A 19,342-nucleotide genomic window follows, 5' to 3' on the forward strand; every position below is an offset into this window, starting at 1 on the left:
TCCAAACTCACTTTCAAACACTCATGTATCTAGAAATGTGGAGGCCTGCAAAAAACTGGGGCAAGTTTTCCCCCTGGGGAAAAACACTGGTGTTTTTGCAGGCCTCCACATCTCTACATGTACCCAAAGTGAGATTCTGTGAAAATTCAACATTATGATTACTTGAGTGTCTACATGATGCTTTCCATCATACAGGAATATTCACCTTCTTGCAAAACTGAGCATTTAGAAAATTAGCTTACAAGTTTTGATTTTTTTTTTTAAGGGACCAAAAAATAAAACCCATTGTTGTTATTATGAACCTTTATTAAGTGGCTCACATTTCAATATAAATCACACTAAAAAGATTTTTCTTTTTTTAAAAAAAAGCTATGTACACTACAGTGCTGACATTAAAAAGAAAAAAAATTGGTATAAATAAGCTCTATGGAAAAGCCTGGAATTGTCAAAAAGAATTCTGGCTCATCTTACAAAAAATATATGTTAAATGTCAGCTCTACTCTAAAACCTACAACTCATATTTAAAGACTTCTTTATGTTACACCTGCAGTGTTTACAGTGCATCTGGCCCTAAGTGCTTTGATACTTTCACAGTTATGGACAGGCACTGAGGAATGTTACAAAGCTACATAAACTATTTTCTGTAACAGATGTGAGGACAAGTAACAAACTTGCCTCACACAATTTAAGCATCTTTACATTATTATGTCATTATGTTTAAAAAGGAATTTAAAAACACATATATACAGCAACTTCAACACAAAAAGTCATCTTCTTGTTTGCCATGCAGACTTGGATATGCTGAACCACTTTGTCTTGTATCCTCTAGATTCACAAGACTCCCAAGGCACAAGCTGTCTTGTGAGTCTTTGTCATCAGGTTCAAATTCAGAGTCAGTTTCAAACTTACATCCTGTCAATTGAACATGATCCAGCTGTACTTTAACATTCTGACATTCCATAGGATTTGGTGCCATTGTCTTTTCAGGAAGATTAACAGTAAATGGTTCCTCTTTACTTCGGTGAGATGCAGTGGGTTCATGTTGTGTGCGTGAAAATTCCTGTTTTATACATTTAGTTTGCAGGCTGCCTAAAAATTTGGTGTCTTCAGAGGAATTTTTGTATGCTGAATGGATTACATTGTCAGCTTGAAGTCCTAGAACTACAGAAGCAGGCTCTGTTGGTGGGCCTTTTTCATGGATGCTTTGATTTTCTCCCTCTGAGTGGTACAGCTTGAGCCGAACATGCCAAGCCAAACTGCACACAGCTGAAACTGTCTTAAATTGGTGCACAACATTCCTTGGAATAAAATAAATATCATTCTCGTACAACTGAATTCTGGCATATCGAATGCCTTCCCTTCGTAACTGGTTAAGTTTTGCATCGTCAACCCACTGGACACACTAGGAAGAAAGAAAAAGAACATTATGGATTATTTTCTAAAGTATGACAATTCTCGGTCAAAGACTGTCAGTTTATTGAAACAATTACCTGTGAAAGTGGAGGTTCATGCAGATCTAATTGCATTCGTTGAACCACCTCTAAGAAATCCTCCGCATGAAAGCAAATTACATCTTTGGTTATACGAGGTTGTTCAGGCCTATATAGGGTGGGAGGAAAGTTCAGTTAAAATTAGTAAACTGACTGCTGCTCTGCAAATATTTGTAAACACATAAAAAAGCAAACAAAATACATGAGAATTATTTTTCACTTTTGACACATTCCATACAGAGCACCCAGATAAAATGGTACTAAGAAATTGTTCCATTCAAAACTGGGCAGGAAGCCTGTTTTTAAGGTATTCTCATATTTAACAGGGGGAGAGTAACTGTCTTCAATTCAGCATGACACAGCCTCTCTCTAGTGGTTGTTGCTGGTGTGTGTGTACACACACACAAATATATAATACCACCCACACACACACAAATATAAAGATTGTTAACCCTTTTGGAACAGGGAGCCATTTTCAAACCTTTTGCTATGCAAACCATTTTGAGCAGCTTTTGTTGTTCTTGTTGAAAAGCAGCCCAGAACAAGCCAAAGATACTTTTATGAGTCATGACTTGAAATGGTACAGTCTTGTGTAAACTATTTTTTATGCATACTAAATACAGCTTCATATTCTGGCTCTGTTATGACAAGTGAAAACAGTTGCCCTTATGATAAATCTGGGATAGGTCCACAAACTGGATTAGAAAACATGTACTCTACAAGGCACCACATTTCAGGTATCCTTGTGAGGTGAGTTATCTGTTTTCAAGTTGGAGAACATAGAACTTAAACTGCTTCTTAGCCTTTGCTTGCAGTAGGAGACAGAAAGAAGGAGTTCACATATTGTTGAAGTAGTGATGGAATTTCTACTTGTCCTTATTTGTGCTCTGAGGAACCTGAAGCACACTGCCTCAATTGCTGCTCTTCCCTAAACAGATACAATTTTATATCCAGTCACCTTCCTCCCCAAAACCCAGTATCATATGATCCCTCTCATACTGTAGTCAGACAATAAAATAATTGATGCATAGATCCTCTCTTTGTTTTCCCCCAACATTAAGTTTGGGCAGTGTGTACAAATGTCTCTTGCTTTATTTATTATTTATTTATTAGATTTATATACTGCCCTTCCAAAATGGCTCAGGGCGATTCACAACCACTGGAGCATCAACAGGATCACCGGCAAAGCCAAAAATAAATCCCTCCAAGACTTCTTGGAATCCTATTGGATCCAATAACCTTCTCAGGTGTACCATCCTAATAGGCCTCTCACCCCTGCGAAGGTGGGAGCTGATTGTGAGTCCAACCTTAACCAGATGGTGGTCTGTCCATGACAATGGGGAAATCACAGGAGTCCCCCACCCACGGAACACCACCCTGATCAGAGTAAAAGACCAAATCAAGTGTGTGGCCAGCAATGCGCATAGGCCCAGTGTTTCCTCCAACAAGGATTCCTAGATGTTGTTGACTACAACTCCCATAATCCCAAAGGAAGGGCTATTGCAGCTGGGGATGCTGGGATTTGTATCAATCAATCAACCAACCACAACCTTTATTATGGTCAGAGACCAGCATAAACTGGGAGTTGTAGTCAACAGCATCTGGGAATCCTTGTTAGAGGGAACACTGGTTGGTCCTGAGACCATTTGAGATAGGCCCATAGTTGTCATGGCTGCCATGAGCTCCTGAACTGCACTGGACAGATTGGTCCCAAAATGAATATTTAAGTCCCCCACCACCACAAGCCTGGGGGAACCCAACACCAAGCCTGAGACCAAGTCCATCAGCCCAGTAAGAGACTCTGTTGAGCAGCAGAACGAGCAGTACACCAACAGTCCCAATCTATCCCTGCTCCCCAAACTTAAGTACACATATTCAATATGGTCAGCATGTTATTTATCAGCATGTTAACTGAACATGTGCAGTAGTGTGTGGCACACATCCATACCAAACTGAGCATGTGCCTAACAAGTAGCAACTCATATATACCACAGGATAGTCTGGCAAATCCTGGTGTTCTGCCCACTAATTTGCATCCTCAAGACTACATCAATATGCAGATTTAACTAAACTACATATTACAGAGCTTGAAGTTCCTTGTCTAGAATATACAGCTTAAGCTTATGGCCTGTTTATAGATGAACAACATTCTCTAGGTCACTAAATTCTGGCTTGAACCACTATACTTTGACCACTCCCCCCCCCCCCCCCAAGATTTCATTTCTATAAATTAAAGACAAAGAGAAAAAGGCTGGATTCATTTATTTTTTTAAAAAAAGAGCCCAGTTACAATTGCTACATTTCCCCAAAAGAGTTCAGGTTAGTTTCCAGCAGCTAGACCAATGCTCCACAATTGTTCCCAGCTATCATAATGTCGTCTTAAAAATTCATTTGCATTTTCCACTTAAAGATGTTCAACTCAGCCAAATGAAGAAACAGAACGTCACCCAAACTCTATAACTGTAAATAATCTTCCTAAACAGATTCCATAAATAGACTAGACTAAAGCTCAACATGGAAGAAAAGTGTACCTTAGGTTAGAGAAATCCTTCCCATTTCTACTCTGCCTGAGAGGATTAAGGTCTACTATTATCTTAGATCAGTAGCATAGCACTTATCATCACCTGTGCCAACACAGCTTTGATAGTGATGCACTGGATCCAGAATTTGGATTATTCACATATTACAGGATAAAAGGTAGGAGTAAGGAGATGAACAGCAGCCAGCAGCTTACGCTCACATGGCTAATGAGATAATATAACATCTAAAAAAAGCAGTGAGTTATTTTACAGAGCTACCTATTTTATTTTTTACGACACAGATCAACATTAGATTTTACCCAAAGTACCTTTAAGTTCATGGGTCCACGATGACATTGACAATCCACAAACATTAAACATTCTTCTGTATAATCTTGTGAAAATTAACACCACCATCTAAAGCCCTTAGCAAGAGTTAAAGAAAAAAGGTGTACTCTTTTCTTTTCTTATACTCCCTTAAGCAGTTTTGTATCAAAATGCTTGTAGAGAATAGGGGTGGGGTTGTTTTTTTTTTTTTTTTTGCTATGTTAAGACAAGGGCATGATGATTAACATTTATCATTAGGTACTCTGACTCCCTCCATTAGGGATTACTGATGACCTGGGGGCTAAATCTGACCTCTCTGGATATGAGAAAAGAACAATGTACAGATGAGAGTAGTAGCAGAGACCTGTCCCACCACCCTTCAGCCTCTTTTAGTCAGTGGTTCTGTAGAATAACTATTGGGAATTCATGCAGGTAATTTTTCAGATGCTGAATCAAGTGGTAAATACATACCACTCTCCACAATGCACTGCCTTTAATACTCCTACAGCAGCTGTAGTCTGTCGTTCAAAACCTTGTCCTATGTGATCTGCATGGGCTCGTGTCCTATCTTCAAAAAGCATTTCACGAGGCTCACTAGTACGAGGTAGGTACTGCAGGTTTTTTATTTCATTGGTAGTTCTGTAAAAGAGAGAATCAAGTTTTTCTTAGAATAGTTTCCATCATATCCAATTTTGTTATGCAATGAAAAAGGAATACTCGCCAATATGAGAGGCACTGATTTAGTTTTTATGAAGTGATAAAATAAAACCATTCAAACTAAGAGTGTGCATTCATTTTTTTACATTTCTTCCAAAAATACCTGTTTGATAAGTCATATCTAGATATAAATATACTATACCTATTTTTACTCTCCATACATGAACACTACAGGGGAAAACATAAAAACAAAGACAGCACTAAGAAAACACCCATACCTATTAGACTCAAGTTTACTCAATTTACACAACTATTTGTGTCCCTGAACTAGGCCTCCACAAAATGGCCAGTACATATATATCAAAGAAAGGAGCTCTAAAACTCTGTGCTAAGTCTGCCAGTCATCAAAAGACAAACAACATCTAGACACTGTAATATAATTAAACCGTGGCATGCAGATGTTGACATCTGACATTAAAGCAGAGAAACCATACATTTCCCCCAAAATGCCAAAACATGTCACAGGCATTTAAAAAGAGAATACAGTATTTGAAGACCTCCTTAAGTCTGCTATTTCTAGAGCAGAATTAAACTTAATTTCTATGACTAAAGACCTATTTCCTTGCTTATTTGCCCCAAATCTCCATTTTTATCCTCTTAAACTGCTTACTAGCATACAAGCAAAGTCCTCTCCCCCACCATCATAATCCTTCAGAACCTCATCCATTTTCTGTAACACACAAAAATCATACACACATACATTGCCATAGATCTTGGTCATTTGATTCATATGTTAGGCAGTCATCCCACCCACCCCACCCCCCAGACAAAGGGCCAGTAAATTCACTGCACTCAAGGCATGCCTCACAATGCGCAGGGAAGTGGGAGTAAACATGTGATTTTGACTTCTAACTCTTTTCCTCAAAAGCACTTTTTGTTGCCAAGAATATATCCCTGAGGTTTGTGCAGCCTTAAGCACAGCATGTTAACTGCCTCCTTGCCAGTGAAGGAGCCCTCCTAAGCCTATTTAACATGCAGGCCTTTGTGTTATCAGTTTTCATAATCCTTCTCCTCACACAAACTCTCCTTTTTTAACTTTCACCAAGACAAATGGAGCTTCTCCACTCTCTGACAAGATCGCAGAAGTGACTGGCAGTAGACTAGATGCAGGTATCCAGTTTGCCACAAATATCTCTCTGCAATCATACCCTCCTCTCTAGATGGGAAGAAGTGAGATTTCTTTCTTTCACAAACACCTAAAGTTCATTGTTTCATATATAAACACTGGCTGAATCAGAGCCCCACATTGCCATTCAGCTTGTTATTCCAGTGCCTGAGTCAAGCAAACAGTGTGATCTAAAGAGCCTGAAAGACAGTTCTACCCATCCAGAAAAACAAACCTGCCATTCTTGCCCATTACCACATGCTTAAACCATATTCTTCTAATGAATATATTGAAAACCAAAACATTTGTTTATCTTGTAGCAAACTTCTTAAGATACTTTGGAAGCACAGCATTTTTCTATATGAAGTGGGGGAAAGAGGAACAAAGATTATGACAGACTGTAGTCTGGTATTTAACAAGCCAGACAATTCAACATACCTTTTCCTTTTGAAAGGTGACTTTGGCATGTCTGCCACAGGGATCATTTGTTCTCCGGGACGTACCCACATGATTGGACCATCATCACTATCTTTACGACTTTCTAATTTCAGACTAGAAAGTGTCCCCCATGGCAAAGTACACTAAAAAGAAAATGTTTTTGGGTTTTTTAAAGAAAATTGATTTCCAAGCACTACTTTAGATATTATCTGACAAAATGAACATCTTCCTGTTAACCGTGGAGTGAATGGAGAGAAAACGTATAGATATTGGGGTGTGGGTGTGTGTTAAACTTGTAATTTTGTAATTAATGGACTTATCACAAAATAGAAGTGGACAACTTGAGTGCAGGGCCACAATTTGACTTGTGTATTAAAACAAGATTTTCAAGTAATATTCATGGGCACCTCAAAGAGGCATATTTCTAGAGTAGACTGACTCAATTTAAGCACTCCGTGTGCTTAAGCAAAAATATACCAGTTCTTTCCATTTTACCTGAAAAACTGTACATTGGACTACAACCTTATTCTGAAATTAAGAAGAAGAAGCATGAAGAAACTGAATTAGCTCTTGAATTATGGATGTGGAACATGAAAGCTGAAGGAACAATCATTTGTTTACTTGCCTTCTTGTTCATGATAATCATTTACCAGTTTTTGCCACCAGATTTTGGAACTAATCTTTGCAAACATGAGTATTAGAAATGTGATGGTTAAATACTGAAGCTTTGGCTTTTACTTTAAACAAGAGGACATGGACTATGCAGAAGTACATAGGGGTCATAATGCCCAGCCGATCAGCTCAGAATAGCTGTGTTTCCTTTTCCTTCTTACTTTTAAGAAAGGTGAATCTTCCAGCATATCAAGGAAGTCGGGAAAGTAGTCCCCCACTTCCTCATCCACTGCTCCAACCAAGCTGATTTGTCTCATTGGGCCAGCTCTATATGTACCATGGGAATATGTTCTTTTTACCTGAAAGCAAACCACGTAAAATAGTGTCAGTTACTTTGTACCCAAAATTATTTACCAAACTATTTTAAATTCAAACAAACCTGTTTGAAATACACACACTTTTTAAGTCAATGTGCTTCTCACAGTACTAAAAAAGTACTGCTATTCAAATGCATAAATAAAAATTCACAATTAAATGTAAAGATTACAAACAGGAAAAAATACACAATATATTAGATGATGGAAGTTAAGTGAAAAATGGCAAGTAAAAGCGAACAAAAATCTGAAAAAAGACACCTTATGTGCAATAAATAGCTGTATTTTAAAATGATGCTGAAATTCAGCTGGAAGAGAGAATGGAAAATATTTGACCTTCAATCCTCTCTCCAGGAAGAGACATAACAGAAGGGGGGGGGGTAGGTGGGAGGGAGAGAGAAAACATGAACTTATTTCACGTTGGCAAGTTTAATTCTTTACAATAACCACTATTCATTTCACACAATATCTTGAAAAAGCTATTACTTGAAAAGCAAGTCCATATAATATAGTCTAAAACTATCTAGAAATTTGATGACAGCAGTAGAAAAGGCTGGACAAGAGATTAAGAGTAACAATTGAATGGTGTACATTAACTTGAACTTGCTTTTCCTATTAGGGAAGAAAAAGCAGCAAATGCTGTATCCAAGTACTCTATGGTCAGATTCAGAATAATGCTAAATCATATTGTAGTGCTACATGAACACACGTAACAGAATTACAAGCTTGTGCACTCTCCCCAGCTCTTGTCTCACATACAAGAGGGAGAATGAAACCTTTTGCTTTCACTTAAACTAGGATATCAAACCAAGATCAGACTGTGGTTCAACATCAGGTTTGTTCTCATTGTAGTTGTGAAACTAAGGTTTGCGGACCAAATAGATGTACAACAAATCTGGATATCAAACCATGGCTTTATATTGGTTTAGTCCAAAAACCACAGTTCAGTTGTAAGACGTAAAAATTTCTTCCTCCTGTGCACAATAGGGAGAAAGCAAACATGCAAGCCTATAGTTCCCTCATTCCATTAATGACCAATCTGTCAGTTTCAGATGGGATCAAGTTCACACCATACTGAGTAATAACAGCTTTTACTCTCAAATACACACAATTGCCAAATTTATATAAATAAGCTTCTTTCACATAAGCTCCTGCCAACCAGCTTTAATATAATAATCTACCGTTTAAAGTTTGTAGTCCAGTATTTCCACAGGAAAGATTAGATGTACAGAATTTAGATACATGAAGCTATCCGAAAATGTTTAGCTTAAATCTTTGAATATTTTAAAGCACACAAAAGTTGAAAAGGTTATTGCCTACAACTAGTCACACCATGGACATTTAAAGATACAAATGCAACACATTACAGTCAAACATAAGCAATACCAACTCAGACTAAGGAAGATGACTTTTTACTACTCATTCTTTTAGAAAACAAAGTGTCTTGCTGTTTTGTCAAAGGAATAAATGTGCAAACAAGAATGCAGAGATATACAAGAAGCTATGCCATTATTTTGGCATCTGAGAGATCCAGAGTCTAAGCAGTCAAGTAGTATATTAAACTTTGCAAGGAATTATATAACATCTTAGACAAAAGAGATTAACATTAACCATGAAACTAGCTTCTAAACTTTATTACGATCGTAGATCAGACTGTACATAAGACTAGAGTGTATAATACAACCAATGTAGCAAAACCTGGCCACATTGAAAATGGTCTCTTTACAAAAGTTAGATAACAAAAATTCTAAATAAAGTTCATCAGAGTGACCTGGAAACTTCTCCAAAAGAGGAGTAATTAGTTTTAAACGAGCACCACTATAAAATTTACAATACAAAACAACATGAGGGGTAGTTTCTACGGCACCCATTCCACAGGGGCAAATCCTTAAATTATGAAACTATATAATTTATCTAGTAAATTTACAAGTAATCTGCGATGAATATTCATTAAGTACAGTTTAAAAGCAATACTGAACAAAAGCCTTTTAAATGAAGCAATTGCTCTCAATTATTACCACTTGAATTTCAGATTTACAAGATAATAAAAGCTTTCCACATTGCTATGTGGGCTATATTGTTGAAACAAACTTCTTGATCCTTCCCAAACAATTGCTTTTGCAACAAAAATAATCTCAGTATATATATTATATATACTTATATACATATTCACTCACTGACATCTCCAGCAGGTCTGTGCAGTCACAAGATTCAGAAGCCCGATGTTGGAATTCCCTTCCCCCACCACAAGGCGGCAGTCTAACATGAGGCAGTTGCCCCAAGTAGTATGCTGGGCATGGAAGTTATTTAAAGCTCAACACAGCACCCGTGTGGGGGAGGCTGTGCGGGTGGTGACTGATGTGGGAGGGGCTGGGGAAAAGTGAAAAGGAGGCTGGATAATGTACTGTGGTTCTTACCAGAGCTTTCCCCATAGGAGAAGTTCTGGGAGAAACTACATTCCCCCCACACCACTGTGCTTTTTCTAAGTCTCCTTGCACTTGTCCCCAGCCTCTCTTACATCAGACTCTGCGTGCCCCTCCAGACAACTTGCACCATTTCCCCAACTCACCGAGTCTCCCCGTACCTCCCACCATACTACCTGGGGCAATTGCCCCAGTTATTGGCTGTCTCTGGTTCTGTCAGGGGAAGGAATTCCAACATTTGGCTTCAAAATCTTCTAACTGTACAGAACCAACCTCCAAGTAGAGCTGGAAGTCTCGAAGAGCCATTGCCAATCAGTGCAGAGTACAAGGCTGAGCTTGATGGACCAGTGGTCTGACTCTACATAAGGCAGCGTCCTATGTCCCTATGTGTTCTTCATGTTATGCACCAGAATACTGGAAGGAGCTGCGTATTCTTACTTGACACCTACAGACTACTATTTTCTGTTAAAATTAGCTCTTCTGCTTAGGCTTTTCTGCTCCCTCTCCTCTGGAGGGAGACTGGGAGGAGGTGAGCTGTGGCTTTTTACTATCAAGCCTCCTCTGTTGGACAGCTGGGAGCCTTAGAGCTGCCCCTCCCCACCCTCCGTTTGCTGGATGGACCAACTTAAGCCCAGCACAATCCTGCTGCCTTATTGGGATCCTCCCTTCCCTCAAGTGCCGGTGTTTACCACCTGCAGGCACTGACTGATCACATTAGCCCTACCCAGGATCCTCTGTGAGAGGAAGGACTCTAGGGGCTATTTAATGGAACGGCTGAGGCAGGCGGCGCAGCCAGCCTGCAGGGGGCCGGCCTTCGGTGTAGGGCTGCACTCTATTCAGTTTGGCTGTTTGAGGAATTGCAGCGGCAAGGGTGCCAGCTTTGTTACTGAGATTGGGTAATGTGTTTGGGTTTGCCTGGAGATGGGGAGGCAGGGGGCGCCTTCACTGAATGTGAGGCAGCTATTTCAGTGGTGGTGGGGAATAGAAGAAGTAACATTGGCGGATCAGCAGGCCGTTCCAGGGGAAGGCAGTCAGAAATTTAATAGCTGTCTCCCCTTCCGGCTGTCCTGCCAGCTCTTTGACCTCGGGGAACATTGCCAACAACCCATACGGCACACAGCCTTACCTTGCCTCTCTGCAATGCCAGGTCGGTCCAAAATAAGCCAGGCCTCATCCGAGATTTGATTATGGATGAAAGGGCTGACTTGGTATGTATTACTAAGACTTGGTTGGGGGAAGCTAGTGGTCCACTTTGGTCCTAGCTTCTCTCTCCAGGATATTCTGTAGAGGAGCAGGTGAAAGGACATGGGCGGGGAGGTGGAGTGGATGTGGTCTATAAGGATGACATCTCCCTTACCAGGGTCCCTGTTAGGGTATCAGACCATATTGAATGTGTGTACTTAAGTTTGGGGACCAGAGATAGATTGGGACTTCTGTTGGTGTACCGATCGCCCCGCTGCCGAACTGAGTCCCTGACTGAGCTCATGGACTTGGTCGCGGGACTTGCGTTGGAGTCTCACAGACTTTTGGTGCTGGGGGGACTTCAATGTTCGTTTCTGAACCAATTTGTCTGGGGCAGCTCAGGAGTTCTTAGCAGCCATGACAACTATGGGCCTATCCTCTGGACCAACGCACATCGCAGGTCACACGCTTGATTTGGTCTTTTACTCTTATCAGGGTGGTGTTCCGTGGGTGGGGACTCCTGTGATCTCCCTATTGTCATGGACGGACCACCATCTGGTTAAGGTTGGGATTACAGCCACCTTCCACCTCCGCAGGGGTGAGGGGCCTATTAGAATGGTCCGCCCAAAGAGGTTATTGGATCCAGTAGGATTCCAAGAAGCCTTGGAAGGATTCAATGTTGGTTTTGCTGGTGATCCTGTTGACGCCCTGGTTGAGAATTGGAACTTGCTCACCATGGCAGTAGACACAATTGCTCCTAAGCGTCCCCTCCGACCCGCTTCAAAATTGGTCCCTTGGTATACGGAAGAGTTACGGGGGCTGAACCGGCAAGGTAGGCAACTGGAGCACAAGTGGAGAAAGACTCAACTCGAATCCGACAGATTACGACATAGAGCACATCAAAAGATCTATGTTCTGGTAATACGTGTGGCAAAGAAGCAATTCGTTTCTGCCCGTATATTGTTTCTGTGAGTTCATGTCTGGCAGAGTTGTCAAGAGTTGTGAGGCGGCTAGTATCTGCCCCCCCCTCCCCTGAACCAGAATTTGGAAGCATCAGTCACCCGCTGTGGTGTGTTTGATGAATTTTTCGCAGACAAGATCTCTCGGATTCGGACCGACCTAGATGGAGATTCCACAATTAATCTGATGTCTGAACTGGAGGTGTCCAACAATTCCTCTTATGTGATTCGAATGGATCGGTTTCAGTTTGTTACTCCTGAGGATTTGGACAAGCTGCTTGGAGCAGTGAGGCCTACCACTTGTTCTCTTGGCCCTTGTCCAAGATGGCTAGTTCTGTCTAGCAGGGAGACTGTTGTAGGCGGCCTGGTAGAAATCATAAACGCTTCTCTGAGGGATGGCAGGATGCCTCCTTGTCTTAAAGAGGCAATTATTAGACCTCTTCTAAAGAAGCCTGCATTAGATCCCTCAGAGTTGAGCAATTATAGGCCTGTTTCCAACCTCCCGTGGCTGGGCAATATAATTGAGAGGGTGGTGGCCTCTCAGTTCCAGGTGGTCTTGGAGGAAACTGATTATCTAGACCCATTTCAAACTGGTTTTGGGGTGGGCTATGAGGTGGAGACTGCCTTGGTCGGCCTGATGGATGATCTCCAATAGGGAATTGACAGAGGAAGTGTGACTATGTTGGTCCTTTTGGATCTCTCAGCAGCTTTCAATACTATCGACCATAGTATCCTTCTCGAACGTCTGAGGGGGTTGGGAGGCACTGTTTTACAGTGGTTCCGCTCCTACCCCTCAGACAGATTCCAGATGGTGTTGATTGGAGATTGTTGCTCTTCAAAATCTGAGCTTAAGTATAGTGTCCCTCAAGGCTCCATACTCTCTCCAATGCTTTTTAATATCTTCATGAAACTGCTGGGAGAGATCATCAGGGGATTTGGAGCTGGGTGTTATCAGTATGCTGATGACACCCAGATCTACTTCTCCATGTCAACTTCTTCAGGAGATGCCATATCCTCCTTAAATGCCTGCCTGGAAGCTGGCTGGATGAAGGAGAATAAACTGAAGCTGAATCCAGATAAGACAGAGATACTTTTTGTGCGGAGTCAGAACTCTAGAGATGATTTTGATCTACCTGTTATGGATGGGGTCACACTTCCCCAAAAGGAACAGGTTCGCAGTCTGGGAGTACTCCTGGATCCACAGCTCTCCTTGGTTTCTCAGGTTGAGGCGGTGGCCAAGGGTGCTTTCTATCAGCTTTGGCTGATACGCTAGCTGCACCCGTTTCTCAAGGTCAATGACCTCAAAACAGTGGTACATCTGTTGGTAACTTCCAGACTTGACTTCTGTAATGCACTCTACGTGGGGCTGCCTCTGTACGTAGTCCGGAAACTTCAGTTGGTTCAGAATGCGGCAGCCAGGTTGGTCTCTGGGTCATCTCAGAGACCACATTACTCCCTTGTTGATGGAGCTACACTGGTGCCAATAGGTTTCCGGGGAAAATACAAAGTGCTAGTTATAACTTATAAAGTCCTAAACGGCTTAAGTCCTGGGTATTTAAGGGAGCATCTTCTTCGCTACGAACCCATTGAAGTCATCTGAGGAGGTCCGTCTCCAGTTACTGCCAAGTTGTTTGTTGGTCACAGAGATATGGGCTTTCTCGGTTGCTGCCCCAAGATTGTGGAATGTGCTCCCTGCTGAGTTATGAACCTCCCCATCTCTGGCAATTTTAAAAAAACATTTGAAAACCCATTTTTTTACCCAAGCTTTCTCAGGTTTTTAAAAAATACTATTTGTTTAATTTTATGCTTTTTATTGTATTGTTTTAACTTTTATATGTGTTGATTATATGTTGAACTATTTTAACTTTTATATATGTTTTAATTGTTGTTAGCTGCCCAGAGACGCACGTTTGGGCGGGGTATAAATCTGATAGCTAGCTAGCTAGCTAACTAACTCATCTCAGCCACCAAATACCCATTCAAGTAGGAAGGTCTTACATTATTTCCAAAACATGTTTGGCTTAAAGCTAGTGAACAGATTCCTATCACAAGAGATAGCTTCAGATTCTCCCAATTTGCTTGAAAACATGTTCACTCCCTGCAATTATGTAAACAATTTGCTAAAACAAAAGCTGCAGAGAATTTCAACCTGTTATGCATAGTTAGCATACTACTTTGTACACTATTTCTTTGGATCGTAGCCATATCAGCGCATTCCCTGAGTGCTGGGATGATTTTTTATTCTATTATATAAAAGTTTACCTTACCTGTTATATGTAGCTTGTTTTAAAAAGTTTATTGTAATGCTCATTATAACTGTACTCCAACTAGACAATGTTTTATGGTCAAGTATTTTGGTATTATAGGAAAAATGATGAAAAACATGCCTCCTGTTAGCTTAATAAGATACATTTTGGGGAAAAACAACACACATACAAAAGAATAGATACAAGCCTCAATTTAGTAACAGTGAACTGGAGTAGAAATTTTTTCCACAATTATATTTTTTCTAAAAATCCTTAAAAAAAAAAATAAAGATTTTTTTCACAAGTAACATAATGAATGGGTAACATGGATCCAACACCAGTCAAGATGGGAAATTTTAAACTTGCTGTTAATTTTTTTCATGTGACTGCCCCATGAATGATCCATACATCTGTGGCCATTATAAAATCAGTTGTTACCCGTTTTCAATGTCTGCCCTTCATTTTTCCCCCTTAAAGTGTGAGCAATGTAGGGAAGATTATGCTGCTTGATTCGCTATGACTTAATATTTCAAATCAAACTGATTTGAATATTTGTAACAAATCCAATAAAAATAATTTTCGAATAAACCTTTGAAGTCATTTGAACTTAATATATAAGCCATATTAAGGCTACAATCCAATGCATGCTTGAGTCTCAATGCACCTTACCACTAAATAGGTATGCATGAAGTTGGTCATTAGTAAAACATGCACTTAAAAACATACTCAACTGCTTTTGTATCTTGGATAAACTTTTGAGATATCTATACAGCATACAGAATGAAAATATATCTTCATTTTATCAAAGATAATTTAATGCACGTTACATATATAAAACCAGATGCCTAACTATTTAGGAGACTTGGAAATTTTCCTGGAAAACCTAAATCATATTTCAGAAGCCTGCAAGCTGTCTACTGACCAAACTGGACAGACAAGCATACTGAAACAACCGAAAACTAAAGTTAAATTAAATTAGCCTACAATTATATAAAGCCATTTGTACAAAAGATTAAGACAGGCCACAGTACCAGATGACATTTGTTACAAAGAGGATATTCTTTTTGACACCAGACAGACAGTCGAACTCCAGAGGTGGTACTGAGATAGTGAGATTTAATTTTCACACACACTCAGTCATCTACGATCAGCATTTTTCTTTCAATAAAGGGAGATAAAATCTGATCTAAATTTGAAACCAAAGTTCTAGAATCTAAATTGCTCAGAAAATTGAGGGACATGAAAGTACAGACTGTAACTCGGTGAGAAATTAGTTCATACCAAGCAAGGTGTTAACATATCTTGATCCGCGTATTTTTTCAATCTCCAATGCATAAAATAGCACCCTGCATATGAACTGCAAGACAAGTTACACATTGCAAAACATATCCATGTCCTGGGTGGGGGGGGGCAATTTTCAGTGATCCTCCCTCCTTTTTGGAAGCCATTGGTGTCTCCTAAAAAACTTTCCAAGAGTCCCACAATTCTCAGGATCATATATGAAGTACCAGCAAAGCTCGGTATTCGCGGAACTGACACCCACGGTTTTTCGTATCCGTGGTTGCATAATTGGTACCCGACCTTGGCATACATGATTAAAAATGTCAAAAAAGGTGTTAATTTTAACATATCCACAGGTTTGGGGTGGGTGGAAATGACCTGCTTTATCCCTGCTAATTTGGCAAAGAGGCACCTTTTAAATGTGGTGATGGGGAGAGCAACTGGCCCTATCCACCCCCTGCACAGAATTCCTCCAGTGGCTGTTGCTGATGTCTATCTTATGTGTCTTTTTAGATTGTGAGCCCTCTGGGGACAGGGAGCCATCTTCTTTGTTTGTTTATTATTTCTCTATGTAAACCAATTTGGAAACTTTTGTTGAAAAACAATATATAATATTTGTTCTTGTTGACCTCCAAGGTCATTTCCGCCCACCATTTTTTTTGAGTAGGGGCCATTTTGTGGCTCGGTTTGACAAAAATATGGGGGCACCCATAATTCTCTGTAGATTTTTTTTTTACTTTGGGGGAACACTGCAGGACTGCTGGGGAGCCACAGAGCACGATATGGCACTGTATGGCACCATGCTTTATTTTGTGGTTTTGGCAATTTTTCGGCTGGTCCCTCTGCCTAATCCAGTGACTACATAGACTACATGGTCCCTCTGCCTAATCCAGCGACTACAATTTTTCGGCTGGTCCCTCTGCCTAATCCAGCGACTACATAGCCTGAATTACCAGGAATGAACCGCATGATTACCGAGGTTTTCCTGTATTGACATTTTGAATAAACATGTCAGATGAGAGTATTTGATAAAGAGAGATTGTGGATTTGTATTTTATGAATGGCAAGTGCTTGCAACTGGAATTTGTATTTTATGAATGGCAAGTGCTTGCATTTGTATTTTTCATAAATTAACAATAGTAGCAACAAATCTGAATCAAAAGCAACTGCAAATTCAAAGGACACGCAAAGGACACTCTTTCTACTTGGTTAATATTTATTAAACAGATGAAGTAATCCAAAACAATAATGAATTGTAAGCTAACTTGCTGTAAGGCCTATTTCCCCCCGCAGAGAAAATGGTGTACATAGCCTATCATTTGATCTTGGTCAACGGATACTTTGGAGTCGGAAACCATCCAGACTAGTTAGTCATGATTAAGTCCCACTGAAATTAATGGAATAACTAATGTGTCTCATTGATTTCAGTGGTTCTTAGCCATGACTAACTAGTCTGGATCTTGCCCTCTGTATAATTCGGCAAGCATACCCAATGGGTCTGTCATTTGGGAGCTATGGTCTATTGCCTTTCTTGCATATAGCATAGTAATGTTCCAGCTTACAGGAATCAATCCCATTTTTTAGCCTACTTTCCATAGGCTTATGAGAAAACCCAGCTTACTGTGTGTGTGTCCATGTGTCCACCCCCCTCCCCCACCAAACCCATCAACTTCGCAATGCCTAGACCAATATGAACCAAGACACATAGGGACACCTCAACGGCTTAGTTTGTGATGATGTCATTCACACTGATTCAAGATGGCGGATGCATGAACATTTGAGGTGCAAGTGGGCTAACTTGTGAACTGCTTAACTGATTTGAACCAAATTTGGAACAGCTGCAGTGAGTGACACACAGACACCTCAATGGTGCAGTTTGTAATGATAACATCCACTGCGATCTAAGATGGCAGACACATGAACATTTGAGGTGCAAGAGATCTAACTTGTGGACCTCGATTTGCACCAAATTTAGTCCAGATGTAGAAACAGTGAAAGGAAAGTAGGCTGATTAGTTCTTACTAGAACAACTAGTTTATTCTTAGTTGGTCTTAAACAATTCAGCTAGAATCAAATCTTCATGTGAAGACTTGTTTGGATTTTTAAAAAATGTTGAGAACTCTCATCCTCAACCTTCACTAAAGGCCATGAAGGCCAGCTAGGAACAACTTGTCAAATCAGAAGCCCCAAAGGACACATTACTAAAATTTTAATTAAAATCCTCTCACATACAAGGATATATGGGGACTCTGCTGCCATCTGTGCCTCCCAAAAAATTACATCAGATTTTTTTGTTTTAGAACGACTGCAATCAATACTGGAGACTCAAAAGATAAGTAAAACCCATATTTCACTAAAATTATTGTTGGCAGTAGATAAGCATGATATTGCTACCACCATGCTTGGCCATCCCTGCAACCTTGACAGGTCATCAATCCAACCACTGACTGTCTGGTTACTTGAGCACAAGGCTCCAGAGGTCTGTCATCAAAATCGCAACAAGTAGAGAAGACCTCCCACTCTAGTTTGAAGTTTGGCTTAAAAACCTTTTAAAATAGGTTTTAAAGCAGCGATTTAAAAATAATTTTGTTGCACAGTCAATTCATAGTGGAGCAAATAATTTGGATTCAAAAATCAAAACATTAGTAAGAAGATATTTACTGCATTTGACTGGACTAAAAAAAACCTTTCAAAAAACTCCTTCAACTATATAGGCTAGGAGTATAATCTGGGAGTCTGCCAAGCATATCACTCCTGCAACATGGTAGCAACACACAGCTTTTTACTCCTCTTGCTTCAGGTACCTTCACCTTCTGCATGAAGTGAAAACTGACCCAATGTTTGGAAACACAAAGATTTCCAAACATTGGATCAGTTTTTCATTTCATGCAGAAGGCGCAGGTGAAAGTGCTGAGAAGCTTGTTACAGTTCATGCAACCTTCACATGTTCTGAAGTCTATGAAGCTCAATATGCAAGTCCAAAATCAGAAACAATACACCAATTCACACTAGATAAGAACAGTCCTGCTGGATCAGGTCCAAGGCCCATCTAGTCCAGCATCCTGTTTCACACAGTGGCCCACCAGATGCCACTGGAAGCCTACAGGCAGGAGCGATGGACATGCCATCGTGACATGCCATCATGATCATCTTGGTTGCCCTCTTCTGCACCTTTTCCAGTTCTATAATGTCCTTTAGATGTGGTGACCAGAACTGTATGCCAAGTGTGGCCACTCCCTAATGATCCCTAGCATGGAACTGGCCTTTTTCACAGCTGCCGCACACTGAGTAGACACTTATCCCATGACTGCTAATTTCCCCCCCAAGAGTCTTTGATGAGGAACTTTGTCGAAAGCTTTTTGGAAGTCCAGGTATACTATGTCAACCAAATCACCTTTATCCACACACCTGCTGACACTCTCAAAGAACTCCCAAAAACTTTGTGAGGCAAGATTTACCTTTTCAGAAGCCATGCTGGTTCTCCCCACAGCAGGGCCTGTTCTATGTGATTTACAATTTTATCCTTGAGAATGATTTCCATCAGTTTGCCTGGAACAGATGTTAAGCTAACTGGCCTCTAATTTCCCAGATCGCCCCTGAATCCCTTTTTTGAAAATTGGTATTTAATTGGCTGCTTTCCAGTCCTCCGGTACAGCACCTGATTTTAGG

The 19,342-nt window shown here is 40.4% G+C and overlaps 1 protein-coding gene across 3 annotated transcripts in view; it reads right to left on the reverse strand.

Moving 5' to 3' along the window:
* Nucleotides 1-285: 285 nt before the first annotated feature.
* Nucleotides 286-19,342, reverse strand: part of RSBN1L (round spermatid basic protein 1 like) — a 65,850-nt gene continuing 46,793 nt past the window's right edge. For all 3 annotated transcript variants that reach the window (XM_053256435.1, XM_053256434.1, XM_053256436.1), the window contains 5 exons: nt 7,430-7,567; nt 6,597-6,739; nt 4,808-4,975; nt 1,491-1,599; nt 286-1,402 (listed from right to left, as the gene is read on the reverse strand). In XM_053256435.1, the coding sequence (XP_053112410.1) occupies nt 755-1,402; nt 1,491-1,599; nt 4,808-4,975; nt 6,597-6,739; nt 7,430-7,567 (1,206 nt within the window). In that variant the 3' untranslated portion in view covers nt 286-754. The remainder of the gene's footprint in view (nt 1,403-1,490; nt 1,600-4,807; nt 4,976-6,596; nt 6,740-7,429; nt 7,568-19,342) is intronic.

This window comes from Hemicordylus capensis, chromosome 5 (genome assembly GCF_027244095.1).
Source record: "Hemicordylus capensis ecotype Gifberg chromosome 5, rHemCap1.1.pri, whole genome shotgun sequence".
Taxonomy (NCBI): domain Eukaryota; kingdom Metazoa; phylum Chordata; class Lepidosauria; order Squamata; family Cordylidae; genus Hemicordylus; species Hemicordylus capensis.